The 17,580-nt window shown below is 34.4% G+C and overlaps 2 protein-coding genes, 1 long non-coding RNA gene and 1 pseudogene across 3 annotated transcripts; 2 read left to right on the top strand and 2 right to left on the bottom strand.

Annotated features, from left to right (window-relative positions):
* Positions 1–731: 731 nt before the first annotated feature.
* On the top strand, positions 732–1,660 carry LOC108807451 (uncharacterized; annotated as a pseudogene).
* A 2,064-nt stretch (positions 1,661–3,724) lies between these two features.
* Positions 3,725–5,092, bottom strand: LOC108810132 (uncharacterized). Its single transcript, XR_008935710.1, has 3 exons — positions 4,683–5,092; positions 4,478–4,557; positions 3,725–4,374 (listed from the first exon to the last, which is right to left on the bottom strand). It is a non-coding gene; the product is annotated as an uncharacterized LOC108810132 (long non-coding RNA).
* Positions 5,093–7,432: 2,340 nt separating this feature from the next.
* On the top strand, positions 7,433–8,137 carry LOC108807983 (disease resistance protein RBA1-like). The gene is made up of 2 exons (XM_056987039.1): positions 7,433–7,893; positions 7,978–8,137. The coding sequence occupies exons 1-2, from the start codon at positions 7,433–7,435 to the stop codon at positions 8,135–8,137; spliced, it is 621 nt and encodes a 206-aa protein (XP_056843019.1).
* A 1,582-nt stretch (positions 8,138–9,719) lies between these two features.
* On the bottom strand, positions 9,720–11,135 carry LOC108810762 (transmembrane emp24 domain-containing protein p24delta8-like). The gene is made up of 4 exons (XM_018582850.2): positions 10,738–11,135; positions 10,275–10,493; positions 10,036–10,112; positions 9,720–9,934 (listed from the first exon to the last, which is right to left on the bottom strand). Exons 1-4 carry the CDS (start codon positions 10,945–10,947, stop codon positions 9,790–9,792), a joined length of 651 nt encoding a protein of 216 aa, XP_018438352.1. The 5' UTR covers positions 10,948–11,135; the 3' UTR covers positions 9,720–9,789.
* Positions 11,136–17,580: the final 6,445 nt, after the last annotated feature.

The following is a 17,580-nucleotide window of genomic DNA, read 5'->3' on the forward strand; positions in this document are numbered from 1 at the left end:
TTTTGTTTCTCGTCCTTAAGAGCACGTGTCAGCCTCTCTCTCTCTCTCTCTCTCTCTCTCTCTCTCTCTCTCTCTCTCTCTTCTCTCTCTCTCTCTCTCTCTCTCTCTCTCTCTCTCTCTCTCTTCTCTCTCTCTCTCTCTCTCTCTCTCTTCTCTCTCTCTCTCTCTCTCTCTCTCTCTCTCTCTCTCTCTCTCTCTCTCTCTCTCTCTCTCTCTCTCTCTCTCTCTTCTCTCTCTCTCTCTCTCTCTCTCTCTCTCTCTCTCTCTCTCTCTCTCTCTCTCTCTCTCTCTCTCTCTCTCTCTCTCTCTCTCTCTCTCTCTCTCTCTCTCTCCTCTCTCTCTCTCTCTCTCTCTCTCTCTCTCTCTCTTCTTCAAATCTTTTCTTCTTCTTCTTCGTTACCAAGCACCACCATCACATGCGCAGTGATCATTTGCAGTGTTTGTCTGTGATCATTTGCAGTGTGTTGTCTTGTCGCCTCTCTCTCTCTCTTTCCTAGACGACGATGATTCCTCTCTCTCTCTCTCTCTCTCTCTCTCTCTCTCTCGTGATCTCTCCTGATGATCTCTCCTCGAAATCAATCTATCTCGTCCAAGTCGAAATCAAAGGTTCGTTCTTTGTAACATCCTCTGTTTCCTTTCTCGACATTTTGTAATTTTTTTCTCGAGATCCGGTTGAAGGCAGAGGAATCAAATGTAGTGTTAGGCATCATTATCTGTTCGTAAACTTGGGGATGACGTTGGGGTTGATTTGAAGTTATCTCTGGATTGATGTTGTTTACAGGGAATTGGAGAATTTGGAAGATCTGAAAATCATGGCGGAGGAGTGGTTGAATCGAGGAATTGAGTATCTTCAGAAGATACCACCGACTCAGCTCTATGCCACCGTTGGTGTTCTCTTGTTCACTACCATTTTGCTCCTCTTATCAAGTATGTAGCTGCAGAGTCATTATAATTGTTTTTATTTTCTTAGGGGTCTCATGCAACGAATAACGTTGATTCTTTTGTTGTTTAACTTGTCGTTGTTGCTGGTTTATGCAGTTCGATTGGACAAGCATACTAAATCCAACACTGTGCTGCTTTTTGGGCTGAGTGGAAATGGAAAGACTGTGCTCTTCTATCAAGTGAGTGTTTTGGCTTCACGTTCCGTATGAGATGACTAGGTGATTGTTTTGGCAGTTATAACATGATAATTGTTTGATTGGCAGCTCCTTGATGGATCATCGCATCAGGGCACTGTAAAATGTAGGTGTGTATTCTCTGTGTGACAGAAAGGAAAAATCAAGCATGTTCATCTTGTTGATGTTCCTGGGCACTCTCGGCTTCGACCCAAGCTTGAAGAGTTCTTGCCCCAAGCAGCTGCTATTGTCTTTGTTGTAGACGCCTTGGAGTTCCTCCCAAACTGTCATGCAGCTTCAGAGTAACTTCAAACTCTTCGAGGAGTGCAGTATCTGCAGCTGAAATAGCCAATGACTTCGCCATTGGATCGAAGGAGAAGTGTTCTCCTTCTCGCATTGCTGTAAGAAAGTCACTGTCGCTGAAGCATCTGGACTCAATGGAGAAACTGTTCAGGTCCAAGACATCATTCGAGAACACATCAAGCCCTGAGTGAGAGCCCACACTCGACATCCGTAGATTGAATCCTTATCATTAGGCTTCTTATGCACTTGGTCTGTGATTGTAATTTTAATGTTAAACTTTGTAATTTTATTATTTGTAATTTTTTTTAAAACTTTGTAATTTACTGTTATTTATGTTTTCAATTTAAATGTTAAACTTCTATTTTATGTGTTTTATTTACAAGTTATCATTTACATCTCATTACACATTTAAATAAATATTTAATTTACTAAGATACATAATAAGTCCTACCAATAATCTGAAAAAATTAAAAAGTCCTTAAGTTTTGTCCTTACCTTAAAAAAACTAATAAACTATTCCAAAGACATGATTTTTGTCCCACTGATGTGGTTGCTCTTAATTCTTTTATGATAAGATCAAACTCAGTTAAATGCGCGGAAATTACGTGTCGGTTTCCCCTGTTATATGGTAGAATTGCCTGATTTGTCATCTTACCAAACAAAAAGAGGACGAGTTATGTGGATAACCCTAAAAGTGAGAGAAAGAAAAGGTTAATCTCGATGGTTGTCTACCTTTGACGCCAACCTTAGACGCAGGTTAAAAATGTTTGCCAAAACCTTACCAAAAAGGAATAGATAGCATATATTTACGAATGTTAGTGTTATCTGAATGTTAGTGATAGTTATCAGTCACTATTTATGTAGATATTGTGAGATATCTAAGTTTCACATTGGAGAATTAGAAAAGAAGTATCTAATATATATAGAGAAATCCAACTCTGATTAGTACGAGACCTTTTGAGATGGAAACCAAAAATAAATCCATGCGGGTTTTGCCATTAAGGCCCAAAATGGACAATATCGTACTAATCAAATAATAGAGAGTTGGACACGGGGTTTCACAATCCCAACAATTGGTATCAGAGCCAGGTTGACAAGAAATCTGTAAGAAGACCTAAATACCCTTCAAGAGATGAATGGTAAATCTGTAAGATATTTAACTTTACTATTTGTTTTTTATTTTTCATTTTTATATAACAGTTACCATTTATTAGATAATATAAATTTTTTATTAAACATATTTTTGGAAATATTGATATTTTTAAAAATATTAAAATAAAATGCTGATTTGTCATAATATTTTTTAGTTTAAGTTATATATAATATTAATTTCGTTTTATTTAATTGTAAATGTTTTCAGATTTTTTTTGTTAACTTAACTATTTTCTTTTTATTTTCCATTTTTCTAGAATAGTTACCATTAATTTAAGTAAGTTGTCAAATGTTAATATTTATTTTTTTAGGTTAAATTATATATATAATATTACTTTCATTTTATAAAAGAATTTGTAAATATTAACATTTTTAAAAAAATTAGAAATCTGATTTGTCGTATTTTGGTTAGTCGTTTTAAATCCTATGTGGACGTTCTCAATGGCTTATAGTCTCAACTTTTATATAGTATAGATTGAGACAATAGTTTCATGCTTTCACTTTTATTAATGATAAGTTAAAATAATTTCATAGAGTTTACTGAGTATCAATATTTTATATTTTCTCAGACATTTGACTATATTCAATACTAATTTAATTAAACTCATTGGAAATACAACTTTTTCATAATACTTTCTCTGTTTTTAAAAAATAGTTTTTAGTGTTTTCACATATATTAAAAAATGCATTAAATTATCATAATAAATTTATCATTTTTCTGTAATTTTCAATTTCCAACAATTTTTAACTAATAGTAATCTAATAAAACCGATTATTTTTAAAAAAAATTATAATTTTTTCATAGAAGACACAAAATATATATTTTTTGAAATAAAATATTTTTTTAAAACATGAATCTTTTAAGAACGGAAGGAATATATTATTTCTCTACAATGTACTGACTTTTCTTTTTTTGACAAACACAATGTACTGACTTGATATATTTAATAAGAAAAATTTCATAGTAACGTTAAACTCTTTTGTGAATATCTTTAAAGTATAAATTTTATTTGTATATAATATTAACAAAATTTTAATATAAAAAAAGTTGGATATCCTAAGAGCATCATTAACCCTACAACCCCATTTGAAGTGCTTAATGAGTTTTTTAGTAATATTTGGTAGTTAAAAGCTTTAGTTAAAAAACCCTTGAATTTTGTGCTCCAATGGAAGTTGCTTAATTAGGAGTTCTTTGAAAAAAATTATGAAACATTTTGATGAGAAGATAAAAATTATGATGAAAAAATAAACATTATGAAGAAAACAAAACAAAACAGATAAAACACTACTGGAACAGAAATAAAGCACAGTTTATAGGTCTCTCTTTGAAACATCTTTCCTTTAACGAATAATGTTCCGAGACTTGTTGAGAATGAGTCCTTCCTTCTATCCATCTGTTTTAGAAAGAGCGAGACACTCTCAAGGTGCTGCATTGCCTTGTCTCCCTTGACAGTAACGTAGCAAGCAATCTTCTCGTTACGTCTGGTACCGAAAGAAAGAACGAACAGTGTACTTTGCTGCAAAAGAAAGAGCCAACAACAAACTCAAAACTCTTTATCCGACAGAAAACAAGTAACTTGAACAAAACCCATCATCATCATCATCAGCATTATACAATCATATCAAAACCAAAAATACCATCCTACACAAAATTCACTGATGAACCAAAAATCACTAGTCATTGTTAAAAGCAACAAACTTTAAACTGGAAAACAAACACTTCATCGTTTCTTCACAATTACAATGGCATGATGAGAGCTGCAAAGATCATGACCATAAAGAAACTAGACCCCATCATCATCATCTGCAGCATTATACAGTTATATCAAATCCAAACACATCATCATCATAGCAAAAATTTGCTGTGAAAAGAGATAAAATTAGAGCTATAAATTTGGATCCTTTACATTGGAGCAAGAAACCCTTTTGAGATTTGCTAACAGCACGAAGTTTTTTTCTCATTTACAATCTCCGGCCAAAAACAGAGCTGTACAATAAGAAAATAAAAATGATTACCTAGTCTTTCATGGCTGATCTGAAGACTAACGATGAGAGGGTTTGGTTGGGTAGAAGAAGGAGAAGGAATCAAGGTTTCGAAATAAGAACAATTACCTCGTCCTCCATGGCTGATCTGAAGACGAAAGATGAGAGGGTTCGGGTTGGTGTCGCCGTCGAGAGAGATGTGGAGAGAAGCAGGGGAAAAGTGACACGTGTCTTATAAGCACCCTTTCCTCTGATGCTTAATTAAGCTGCGCTGCTTGTCTAATTACTTATTTTTTTTTTCTTTTAAAACAAAAAATCAGTAAGCACCCCATTAAGCATCTGCGTTAATGATGCTCTAAGTAAGCGCTTGAGTCGCTTGTCCTCTGAACCAGTCATGAATAATAAATATGCACGACCCAAAAGAATATGCATGAGCACGACCACAATAAAGATTAATAAAATTAAGGAGAAAAAGGGAAGAAAGACAAATCATATACTTCGGTGTGTGAAAGAGAGATCCAGACTGTGAATGAATGTTGTTGGGGATAAGAAAATGTGACATCATCCAAGGACACATTTAACTTCTATTTATTTTAAAGTTTCACCTGGTCTGCTTTTGCTTTTGCATGTGATGACTTTTATCTTTTTCCACCGATATTTTCTCTTTTCTTCCCACCGATATTTTTATTTTTTTTATTTTTTAACCATGGATTTTCCAAAAGCTTTTTAGACACAAAAACTAATCCCATAAAATCCACGGAATTCCGCGTATTCTTGCCATTGCCATTTAAGGCGAGTAATTCTTGGGTTCACATTCTAGGGTGAAACTTTACGTTCATCCACCAATAAAAATCCACCATTTTGTATTCAATATTTTTTAAAAAAAGAAACAAAATATTGTCATATTTTTAAAATTAAAAGATAAGAATAAATAAAAGATAATATTAGTTGAAAACAAAAAGAACTTAAACAAAAAAAATTTAACACCATCGACAAAATACTAAACCTTAAATACTAAACCCTAAACCCTAAATGATATATCCTAAACCCTTGGATAAATCTTAAACCCTTGGATAAATTTTAAATTCTAGGGTTTATTATTTATCCAATGATTTAAAATTTACTCAGGGGTTTAGGGTATAGTATTTAGGGTTTAGGGTTTAGTGTTTTGTTGACGGTACTAAAATTACTTTAAAAAAATCAAGAATTTAGAATTTGTCCAAGAGTTTAAGATTTACCTAATGGTTTAGGATTTAGGATTTCGGGTTTAGGATTTAGCATTTTGCTGATGGTATTAAAAGTTTTTTTTTAAAATATTTTTGTTTCAACTACTATTATTTTTTATTTTGATTCTTGAGCTTTTATCTTTTAATTTAATAAAACATAATATAACTTGATAATATTTTTTTCTTTTAATAATATTTTATTTTCTTTTCCAAAAGATATAAAATATAAAATAGTGAATTTCTGTTAGTGGGTGAACTAAATGAACCCAAGAATTACTCATTTAAGGCAGTCCGAATGGCAAAAAAAACTCGAATCTAGGAGGGTACTCACAACCGTGAACTTTTTACCATTAGACTAAGACAACTTGGTTCCAATGGATATTTTTATCTCAAACACTTCTTAATAAATTAATATTTTTACGATCCACGAAATTTCCATGATAAGTGCATTGATGTAATCATGCCACGATCCAAAGTTTTAAACTACAATTTTATGGCGGTTTGTTAAATAAAAAGCAATCATATTGTTAGTTTTATTTGCTAGGTTGGCCGAAACTGAATCAATATCAACTTCTAATCGAAGAAACGCATACTTTGACAATATTCAATCACATCTATACTATTATTTGCGAAGTGATTTTTCGCGACGAAACTTTCACATTAAAAATTAGATTGGTTAATATCGTTTATACCTTTAATGAATAAACATATAAATTATCTATAATTAAAAACAAATTTTAATTTTATGGTTAAATAACTGTTTAAAATTAATAATGATAAGAATTATCCAAAATTTAAAAATATATTTAAAAAAAATTAGAGTGATTAATATTGTTTATATTCTTAATGGATAAATATATAAATTACCTACAAAATAAAATAAATTTTTTTTTTGATTATTAATTAAATAAAATTAATAATGATAAGAATTATCCAAAATCTACAAATATATTGTAAAATAAAAAAATTAGAGTGATCGATATCATTTATACCCCTGATGAATAAAATATAAATTAACCACAAAATTAAAAAATTAATTTTTTTGATTAGATAAATTATTAAAATTAATATTAATAATAACTATACAAAATCTAAAAAAAATATTAAAATAAAACGAACTTATATTAATCATATTATTTTAATTAAAATATATATTATTTTTATTTCAATCTAACAATAAATATATTGATCCAACTATTACTTTTTGTTAAGTATTTTTTTTTATTGTTTATGTTTAAATAGTATAGATGAGCAAAACATATTTAATGGAAAATATAAATAATGAAAAATAAATGGAAAATATGAACAAAATATAAGTAAAAGTAAGTGTACAAAAAGTGATAACAAAAGTATAAAATTTCAAAATCAAAAATATTTTTAATATGTTAGTGTTTTCAAAAATTTAATACAATAATAAGCATACATATTTTGATAAAATATAGAAACTAATAAATATTCGTAAGAAAATTGTGCCCGCATGTGCGGGCAACACACCTAGTTTGTTAATAACTTAATATTACTAGGAAAATACTATATATATATGAGGTCTAATAGACTTACTTACCAATCTGAGTATCTGACTATCACATTTGTTCTTTGCTATATATAAATTCATACTAACGTACTTAGCAGGATAGCAACTCTGGTCGATCGATGCGAGTATTCTCTACCACTGATGTTCATCAAGTGTTCTTCAATTACCGAGGAGAGGAACTGCGTTACAGCTTCGTGAGTCATCTCATTGATGCTTTTGAAAGGCATGGAATCGATTTCTTCGTTGACAAATACGAGCAGAGAGGCAAAGATCTCAAAGATCTCTTTGCAAGAATCGAAGAGTCGAAGATCGCCCTGGCCATCTTATCTGTCAGGTACGCGGAATCTAGCTGGTGCATGGACGAGCTTGTGAAGATGAAGAAGCTTGCGGATCAAAGAAAGCTCCAAATCATCCCAATCTTCTACAAAGTGAGTGCAAGAGACGTTAGGAAACAGACAGGTGAGTTTGGTGAAAACTTCTGGACGCTCGCCAAAGCTTCTAGTGGAGATCAGATCAAGGAGTGGAAGGAAGCCTTGGAGTGTGTCTCCGACAAGATGGGTTTGTCGTTGAAAGACAAGAGGTATTTACTACTCACATTCATACTCACGTACTCACACTTAAAATGTGAAGAATTGTATGAAATAAGGTATACCTTTTTTGGCAGCTCTGAAGCAGATTTTGTGAAAGAGATTGTTAAGGAGGTCAAGAGAGTTATAGCAGCAATTAAATTAGAGGAAGAAGAAAATAATTTAGAGGAAAAAGGAGAAAGCTTGAGAATTGCATTCTCCATGCATGATTTTTTCAGCATTGTTATCAACTGTTAGGACGTAGACATGGTCCAAAGGCTCTCTTTCCTGGATACCCTCAAGAGAATTTAGAATATCAAAAAAACTTTAGTTTCAGATCGTAGCAACACGAATCTCAATTTTGTTTTAACCAGAGATAACCAATAAACATACTTTTTTGTCTTGAATAAAATGAATTCAGTTGTATACTGAAAGATTTAGCTTATTTATAATGGTATTTAGTCTCAACAGTCAACACAATGTGAGTGTGTGAGTTTATTTTTTCTGGAAGAAAGTTAACAAGTGACAAAATTGCATACCAGCCATCTTTGAGTTTGTGTATCTATCAAGTTCTTGCATTTTTTCTTCCCTAGTTCCATCAAACCAGAAGATAGAAGGTTAAAGAGTCATCAAATGTCTTTCAAACGCTACTGTAAAAGAGTTTGCTACTCAAGTCTGGGATCATATTGCTAAAGGGATAATGGGTAATACTTTCACCAACATTTGGTCTGAGATAATACTGCTAATCAGGGATACATCGTGGGAGAAGAACCTGTTTTGTATCCGCTATGCATTTCAAGCAGTGACTTATGCAGTATGGAGAGAAAGGAATAAGATCAGACAAGGTGAAAAGTTGTTACCTATGCTGGTGCTTCAAAAATGATTGATAAAAGGATTAGGAATAAAATCAGTTTGATGCGTATGAAGAAGGTCAAAGGCATGGAGGAGCTAATGCAATTTTGGTTCAATTCTAGATTGTAAATGAGTTTCTTTTCTTTATTTGGTGTTGCTTGATATTGTTGCTTGTTTTACAAGTAAACTGGAAGCACTAGTTGTATAAAAGCTTTTTTGAAAAATAAATTTAACATTCATTCAAAAAAAAGTTTGCTCTTAACATCATCTGCCAGAAACAACATCAAGATCCAACAACAACAATCACAAGAAGGTTAGTAAAACATATCCAATAATACAAGTTATTGCGCGATTCTCACATAAATGAAGAAAAAATAGATTGATGTTACATAGATCCTATCATCCTTAGCACAAAAAAATAGCTATTAAAAAGTGAGAATTTATAAGTGGTGTGTACCTTAGCGTTTGCCGATTTTCTGAGCCGAAGCTGTTGCATAATCTGAATGGTGAGTTTATGAGGTCTAATATTTCGAATCTATAGTATGACTTGAATTAAGTCACTTGCCTAACCAAAACACGTTGATCAATTTGAACGGTGACATATAATTGAAAGGGAACATGTCGAAGAGAAATGTAGAGAATTTTAATATATAATTTTTAAAAGAAATCCAAAACCTTCTGATATAGCATAACTGCATATATCATACTTCTCATACGAAGTTGCACCAATGACCTTAAAAATTCGCATAAACCACTAGAACATGTTCTTGGCCACATATGCATTTGTTTACTCAAGAGAGTACATTAATAGAATTTCTGTATGTTCCTGTTATTTTACTTTCTAGTTTTCCAACTGTTTAGAATGAGAAGGCAAATGAAAGATAATCATTTATGGAACAAAGGAGAAAGCTTGAGAACTGCATTCTCATATATATGTATGATGGTTTCAGTATTATCATCAAATGTTTTCAGTTATATACTCAAAAACTTAAAAGTTAATAGATTTTTATATAGTGATATTTAGTCTTAACACAATACGAGTATGTAGTAAGTACTACTTAGATCAGTTTCTTTTTCTCGAAGAAAGATTTCAAGTGCCAAAACTGTAAACCAGCTACCGATAAACAAATCCCTAGTGACAAGAAACTAAACCACGCCATTTTCGAATTTGTAGATCTATTCAACTCTTGCATTTCTGCTTCCCTGATCATGCCACCAAACAATAAGATATTCAATAAAATAAATATTAATCTCATCATCCCTAACGCACCAAAAAAAACTTTATAATAACTTTGTGTATTTACCTATCACGAAGATAATACATCTCATCGTGGATGGACTCAACAGTGTCGAATAACCTCTTAACCGACAACTCCATCATCTGCCAGAACAACGTATCAAGATCCATAACTAAATTAAAGTAGCATATATTCACTCTGAAACCAAGATCAAAAGAGTCATTGATCAATACCACAGAATGTGTATCCTATTTTTTTTTGTTGACTAACTTAAGACTAAAAGATTAAAAGACAAAGGTACGTACTTTCACTTGACTCCTCTTCGGCACTTTAGACCAATCCTTGGAAGCAGCGGAGTGAACACCCGACATCCAAACAAAATCAATGGTCAACGTCGTCTCGGGCTTATGATCGACGGCGGAGATGCACGTAAAGTAATCACCGGTTTCAGACGCAGTAAACGAGAACTCTCCAGCCTCCACCTTAACCGCTTCGTGCAGCGTATTCCATTTTGGCGATAACATCTAAAAAAATCACAAGAAACCAAAATATTAAAGTCGATAAAACATAGCCGGATATAAGAACTAGAGAACAATAAACATTTTAAGTTTAATTTAACATAAAGAATTCCGACAATTTAGGAGCATTCGACATATATATATATATATAATAGTTTCAAAGAATTTGGGGATAAAAACAATTATTTCATCAGGCTATGTTTGAAACCATTGAGGGAGATCGAGGTGAAACGTTAACAGAGAGTACTACCTTGGCGGTGATTTTGTGAGAATCAGGAAGAGGATGATCTTCGTTAGGGTTTACAATGAAGTATTTGCCAACGCTGATGGATTTTTCGTGAATATCTTCCGATATGCATTTCATCTGGCCAGAATGAAGCTCGAACCGCATTGATAGTGTTGTAGGAGATAACAAAGTAAGGATCAAAAGGAAAACAGAGCTCCGACGAAGAAGATCCATGGCGAGACAAGACAGGTGAATCTTTGCAGTATTTCACGCTGGTTAGGGTATGATGCACAGAGACAACGAGAGTCAAAAACATTTAATGCCACGTGTAAAACTTTGACTCGTTGAAACACGTGAACACATTCTTGTTCAACGACACTTGTCTTTCCCATTTTTGCCGCGAGTTTTCAATGGGCTTTTGATTTGTAGGTTTGGACCCAAAGACTTTCTAACGTTAATTTGTTAAAGCCCACTTTAGATTTTACTTAAATATTGTACATGCTTCTATAAAGCAAGATCCGCTGTAGAACAAAGGTTATTTCTTGAAAATTAAGATCTTACAGGGTTTCCCCTCTTGATCACCCCCCCCTCTTGAGATCTGGGTTTGATTCCTGGCAGCGGAAATATTTTTTATAATAAACTATAAGATCGATTAATTACACTAGACTTTAAATAAGGTGTTTTGAGAGCCCATATAAGTGATACCTCCGCTGTAGAACAAAGGTTATTTCTTGAAAATTAAGATCTTACAGGGTTTCCCCTCTTGATCACCCCCCCCCCCCCCCCTCTTGAGATCTGGGTTCGATTCCTGGCAGCGGAAATATTTTTTTTAATAAACTATAAGATCGATTAATTACACTAGACTTTAAATAAGGTGTTTTGAGAGCCCATATAAGTGATACCTCTGCTTGTAGAGTCTTTGGAGTCTGCAATTTGCATAACAAACAAAACGCTCTCTTGGGATAAATTTGCAGTATCTGTCAAAGAAGCACAAAAGACACAGGATGGGAGAAGCAACGCATAGCAAAGTAGTTTCTGTCTCTCTGATAAACTAAAGAAATAAGATTGCTTGTATGCTAGTAATCCTCAAGAGTGTAACTATGAAAATTTATCCACTTCAACGGAGAGGAAAGTTCCATATAACCACTTGAGCAGGATCTGAGTAGATTTTTCCTTTTTTTTTTGTTTACATACCTGTTTCAGTTTTTGTATAGTAGGAGATGTAACTAAAGGAATTGATATTCAAATCACGTTTAGCTAGATTGTCACTTGGTTTCCTAATCGATATCTCTGAATCTGAAACTCGTCTCTTATGTTATCCCTAACCTTTGCTTTTATTTCTGTCATGTATGATCATATAACAGACCCATCATTAGTTTTCTCATTCATTAAGCGATGCATATGTTTAGGAAAAGCACCACTGCGCACTGTCTTCTAGAGCGAGCGAGTAACTCTTGGCATGTTTTTTCCCTTCCATGTCAGAACTAGGGGATCTTATTAATATTTGAGCTTTTACATATAAATAAATATAAATAAGTTTGCTTCTAAACAACAAGATCCGCTGTAGCACAAAGGTTAATTTCAAATTGATTCTACAACAAAAGGTTTACCCTAAGTTCAACCCTCCTCCTTGAAATCCGGGTTCGATTTCCGGCAGTGGAATTTTTTTACTTCATTAGGTTTATTTATAAATCTATCAGTTATACTAGGCTTTTTAAAGGCCCAATTATCAAAACACGTTTCCGTAAAACTCTTTACGTGGGACGGTCTGAAACTATGCTTGCGAACACGATTTGGTTCTGTACAGATGGCCTGACACGGAAAGGTGTCATTATGCTCAGGTGTGTGAGGAGGAGAGGTGAAATGTGATATCCCGTTAGCTGCTAAAAACTGTCGGAGAGCCACAAATTCACCCCCATTATCCGAGTAGAGATTGCGTATGGGTAGGCCGAAATGTTTCTCAACAATGGCCTTAAACAAGGGAAAAATTTCTCGCACTTGGGATTTTCTTTTGAGAGGATATAGTCATGTGTACCGGGTAAAATGATCAACAAAAATAAAGTAATATTTGTAGTGATCAAAAGAAAGTATGGGAGAGGTCTAGACATCCGTATAAATAAATTCAAGAGGTTGGGTTGAGGAAATTGTATTTGAATGAAAAGGAAGTTTGTGACTTTTATTGATAAGACAATGAGAACAAGGCAAAGGTTTTTGAGAAGAAGCAGAAACTGGTAAAGAAAATTGAGAAACAACAGAGTTTAAAATAGTAGAAGAGGGGTGTCCCAAGCGCGAGTGCCAGTAGGTGAGAGACGTTTTGGGTGTGGGTGAGGCGAAGAGGGTAATGGTGTTTTGGTTGGTAACTGGCCACTCGTACAACTCATCTTTAGTCTTGCCTTGGAGCAATCGGACCCCCGTGCTGAGATCCTTCACCTGGAAATGGGCAGGGAAAAATTCAACGGACACATTGTTAGTATTGCAAAACCGATAAACAAAGATGAGATTCTTCTGTAAATTGGGTACATAAAAAACATCATTCAATGAATAAGAGCGAGTAGGGGTAGAAAGAGATGTAGAACCAGTATGCGAGATGGGAATGGAGGAACCATCAGCGATGGTAACTGCTTCTCCGCCCGAGTACGGTTGATGCAGAGCAAGATAGCTCAAGTCAGTGGTGAGATGGTGGGTTGCGCCACTGTCAAGAATCCAATTGTTAGGATTGTACTGTTGCGCCATAGCCATGTTGACTCGTGGCTGCCATGAGGTTGGCGAGGGTGCATTGTAGCGAGGACCGGAGGCTGATGCATTAGCAGTTCCCTGCATCTGTGAGCAACGACGCGCGTTGTGTCCATGAGCACCACACAATTGACAACGACCTTGATATCCTCGAGCTTGATTGTAGGAGCGAGGCGTGAACTGTTGCTGTTGTTGCCAAGTCTGGTGACCTCTGTTATTGCCGCGGTTCTGAGTTTGGTAGTGACCACAATTGGAGTTGCTGTTGTTATCCTTGAACTGAGCCGCATTGGCTGTAACTGGAACTGCTGAAGGAACAGGGTTCTTCGTCTGCAACTTTACTTCATGATTGAGAAGTTTCTCGTGAATCTCAGTAAGAGATGGCGGAGTTTCACGACTCTCAATCTGATCAACAATCTGTTTGTAATCCTCCGGTAAGCCCTCAAGAACGTACTCAATCTGATCCTCCAGATCAAATGGTTTACCAAGCAACGCCAGCTGATCGAAACGAGTAGTTAAGCCTTGTACGTATGCGTCAATCGTCATAGTACCTTTCGTCCATGCTTTAACTTGCTGACGAAGCTGCTGGATGTGTGCGCGACTCGGCTTCGCGTATGTGGCATACAAGGTATCCCAGATCTGCATCGATGTAGTGGTGGTGGACAGGATTGGTTGAATCGTTACTGTGATCGCACCAAGAAGCGAGCTGTATATCAGCTTATCTTGTCTCTTCCATACGGTGTAGGCAGGGTTGGTGGAGAGAATACCATCGTGAGTGACAGTCGGAGGAGGAGCGACGACCGAACCGTCGACGTAACCAGCAAGGTCATAACCTTCGAGCAACGCGAGAACTTGACGACTCCACATCAGAAAATTGGACGCCGTGAGTTTTGTAACATTGTTCATGTTAACATTAAGGATACTTTGAGTATCAGAGACCATGACTGTCTCGGCAGCAGAGTTTGAAGAACCAGACATGGTGGTGATGAAGAAGACGAAGAAGAAAGCGTTGAAAGCTTTTGAAAAATGTTTGGCGGCGTTAAAAATTTGAGATCCCTAGGAAAGCAGTTCTGATACCATATAGAATATATTGGCTAAATTAACTTTATTAGATTGTATAATACATAATATATACTGAGTACTAGAGGTATTCTAGGTATTAGACAAAGACATAAGTACCCTTATATATAACTACTCTACACACGGCAACTTAGGAATTCTTTTTCAGTCCAATTCCAAAACCCTAATGGATTGTAACACTTTTTCCTTTAATTTTGTAAAAGGTTATTCTAGTTTTTGTTAATTTTCGGTTTTGCAATTATTAGTTGTCGGGTAGATTGTAGTTATAGTCACCCACCCCCCCCCCCCCCCCCAAAATTTGTTTCCACGAAGAGAAAAAGTAACTGATATAAACTAATTTTGATCAAACAGACTATATACATTATAAAGAGAATTATGTTTGCTACTACTAACAAGATCCGCTGTAGCACAAAGGCAATTTCATCAAATTAGAGCGTTGGGGCTTCCAGGGTCCCCTTGTTCACCCTTGAAATCCGGATTCGATTCCCGGCAGTCGAATTTATTTTTGCGTTTTAACAGAAAACGTAATTTGCAGTTTTCTTAAAAAAATATATGATTTTACAGATTTGGTAATAAAACATGAGAAAAAATAGATTTTGAAATTTTGACAGAAAAATGTGAATTTACTATTTTGAAGTCTTTACGATTTTAGCTGAACCATTTCTAGTTGTTTGTCGACAAGGAAAACATAAATCTACAAAATTATTTCAATAGTAGGGAAAAGATGATGTTGTTTTAGTAAGAAAAAGGTGATTTTTCTGTTTTATCGAGAAAACATAATATTTTTTTGGCGGAAAATACATGATTTTGAAATTTTGACCAAAAAACGTAATTTTGCAGATTTAGTGAAAAAATATGATTTTCAGGTTGTGTGATTAAAAAAAATCAAAAGTTTTAAAGTTTTTGGGTTTTCCAATGACCATGTGGTCCAACCCATTTTTTGCCGACAAAGTTGGATTTGTCCATTTTAACCACATTTAAATAGGCATATGCCGCATATCCATAGCTTAAAGCGTTATGATTTGAACACGGTTCCACCCATGGACAGTCCATTCGTTTGACATCCCTAGTAATTCAGAAGAAGGAACTCTTAACATGACTGAAAATCAACAACCTGACAATACAAACTTGCAAGTAATCAGAAGTAAATGAAGTCTTTTCTTGGCGATGGAGCCCTCGAAAAAAATTTCGGTATGAAGCCATTAAAACTTTACCTGGAAATTAACGTTTAACCCAAATAATTTGGCAGCAACAGTGATATAAGGGTTCCCTGCCCATTTCATTGGCAACTCTGATCTATTTTTTTTGTTTGTCATCAGTTGCATTAACTTTCATTCCTGCAAGCATCTAAATTATACAGCAGAATCAAGGGATGGAGAATAGGCCTCTAAGATATCAAAGCTTGGTATGGAGCTCAATCCCAAAATTCCAATGTCGTAATGTTTTGCTAGGTTTCATTACGACATTACGACATTGCTCAATCCCAAAATTCCAACAGTTGGTCACCTCCGAGCATTCCAGACTGCCTTGAACGCGAATATATAGGTTTATATGTATGAAGCTTGATCCGGCAGGCTTTTAATAATATGCACATATTTTTAATTCGGACTAACAAAAAAAATAAAGAAGGCACAATGGAAAGTATATTTGTTAATGAATGTAATTATATACTTTTGTTTGATTAACTGCCGAGTAAGTGGTGTAAGTCTAAATGTAAAATGACCATATTACCATTAATGAAGAGTAAAACTTTGTTTGAAAACATGATTGTATCATTTTAAATAATATATTCTGAGATTGAAAAAGGGCAAAAAATAGTAATGATTTTTGTTTTAATATATTAGATGTTTTTCAACAAAAAAAAACATATTATTTAAGTATTTTTAATGACAGTGTTTTCAGTTAGTAATTGTCTTGTCCATTTTTACCGTGCGTATGTGATGCGCTTTGTGCAAACACCAATCTGCCTAGTCTTGAAAAAAACATATTTGAGCTTTCACATAACATTTGCTTTTAAACAATAAGATCCGCTATAGCACATTGGTTAATTTTGATTGCAATGAGCAAGAATGAAGAGTACTAAAGTGCCTCCCCTCGTTAATTTTTGAAATCCGGGTTTGACTCCCAGCGAATTTCTTTTAGTCAATAGGATGCTTATTATAAGTCTCTTGACATGTGCCTTTACAACCTCTGCTATATGTGCTCCTATGTTGCGGAAGCTTTTGCTACGTTATCTCTCCTCGTCTTTCTTCTCTGTGATTTATCGAGATTCTTGTAAAAAAGAGTAAACTAAACTTCCTTAGACATGGTAGGTTGTCTCTCACCAAACAATATGAGGACTAATAGATCAGAGGAGATGAGACAAGATCATCTTTAATCAGCGTCAGAACAACCACGTCATGGTTACTGATCGAATTGTAAGCAGGACGAACATCTCCTTTGTTGGATTAACATTCAAGAAGAGATCTGCTCACTAGACCCGTCTGTGTACATCAACATATTTCAAGTTGAGGATGGTTGTGCCTTTCTTCTGGCAGTTTCATTGTCTCTTGGAGCACCTGTGGTTAAATACATGGATATCTCAGTTTCTTTCTCCATGTCTATAAGTGGAGACACTGTTGACGAGACAGTTTCAAAACTATCAGTTGACATGAAAGAAATGGTCTACCTACTAGGAGAAATATATATTTGGTCTTCGTTTAAGATGAAACAGAAACCCTAGTTAGAAAAAGGAGACGATTGATCTGAGTATGGTGGAAGATAGTTGTGAAAGATTGTTTCTTCTTAATTTTAATGGGCTTAGATTTTTTGACATATTGACTTTTTCTGGTTCATTAGATCTATCGCAATGTGGAATTACAGATAGTAGTAAATATACTGGTGTTTTTGAAAAATAATGGTAGTTGTACAAACAAAAACATCGGGTACTGTTTGTTAACCACATATCTATACAAAAACAATTTTATTAAAATTATACAAACAATATAATTACATAGCAATATTATAACATCCTGAGTTGTGATATATAGAAAAACTCAAGAGATTTGATTTGGTTAT

The sequence above is a fragment of the Raphanus sativus genome, chromosome 6 (genome assembly GCF_000801105.2).
Source record: "Raphanus sativus cultivar WK10039 chromosome 6, ASM80110v3, whole genome shotgun sequence".
In the NCBI taxonomy this organism is placed as follows: domain Eukaryota; kingdom Viridiplantae; phylum Streptophyta; class Magnoliopsida; order Brassicales; family Brassicaceae; genus Raphanus; species Raphanus sativus.

What these genes read in the sequence shown, in the direction of transcription:
- LOC108810762 (XM_018582850.2), bottom strand. Translation starts at nt 10,947, where the DNA reads ATGGATCTTCTTCGTCGGAGCTCTGTTTTCCTTTTGATCCTTACTTTG. An exon ending in CGAAGAGGAGTCAAGTGAAA is followed by an intron (nt 10,113 to 10,274) that starts GTACGTACCTTT and finishes TTGTTCTGGCAG; the next exon opens with ATGATGGAGTTGTCGGTTAA. An exon ending in ATGTATTATCTTCGTGATAG is followed by an intron (nt 9,935 to 10,035) that starts GTAAATACACAA and finishes TGGCATGATCAG; the next exon opens with GGAAGCAGAAATGCAAGAGT.
- LOC108807983 (XM_056987039.1), top strand. Translation starts at nt 7,433, where the DNA reads ATGCGAGTATTCTCTACCACTGATGTTCATCAAGTGTTCTTCAATTAC. An exon ending in TTGTCGTTGAAAGACAAGAG is followed by an intron (nt 7,894 to 7,977) that starts GTATTTACTACT and finishes CTTTTTTGGCAG; the next exon opens with CTCTGAAGCAGATTTTGTGA.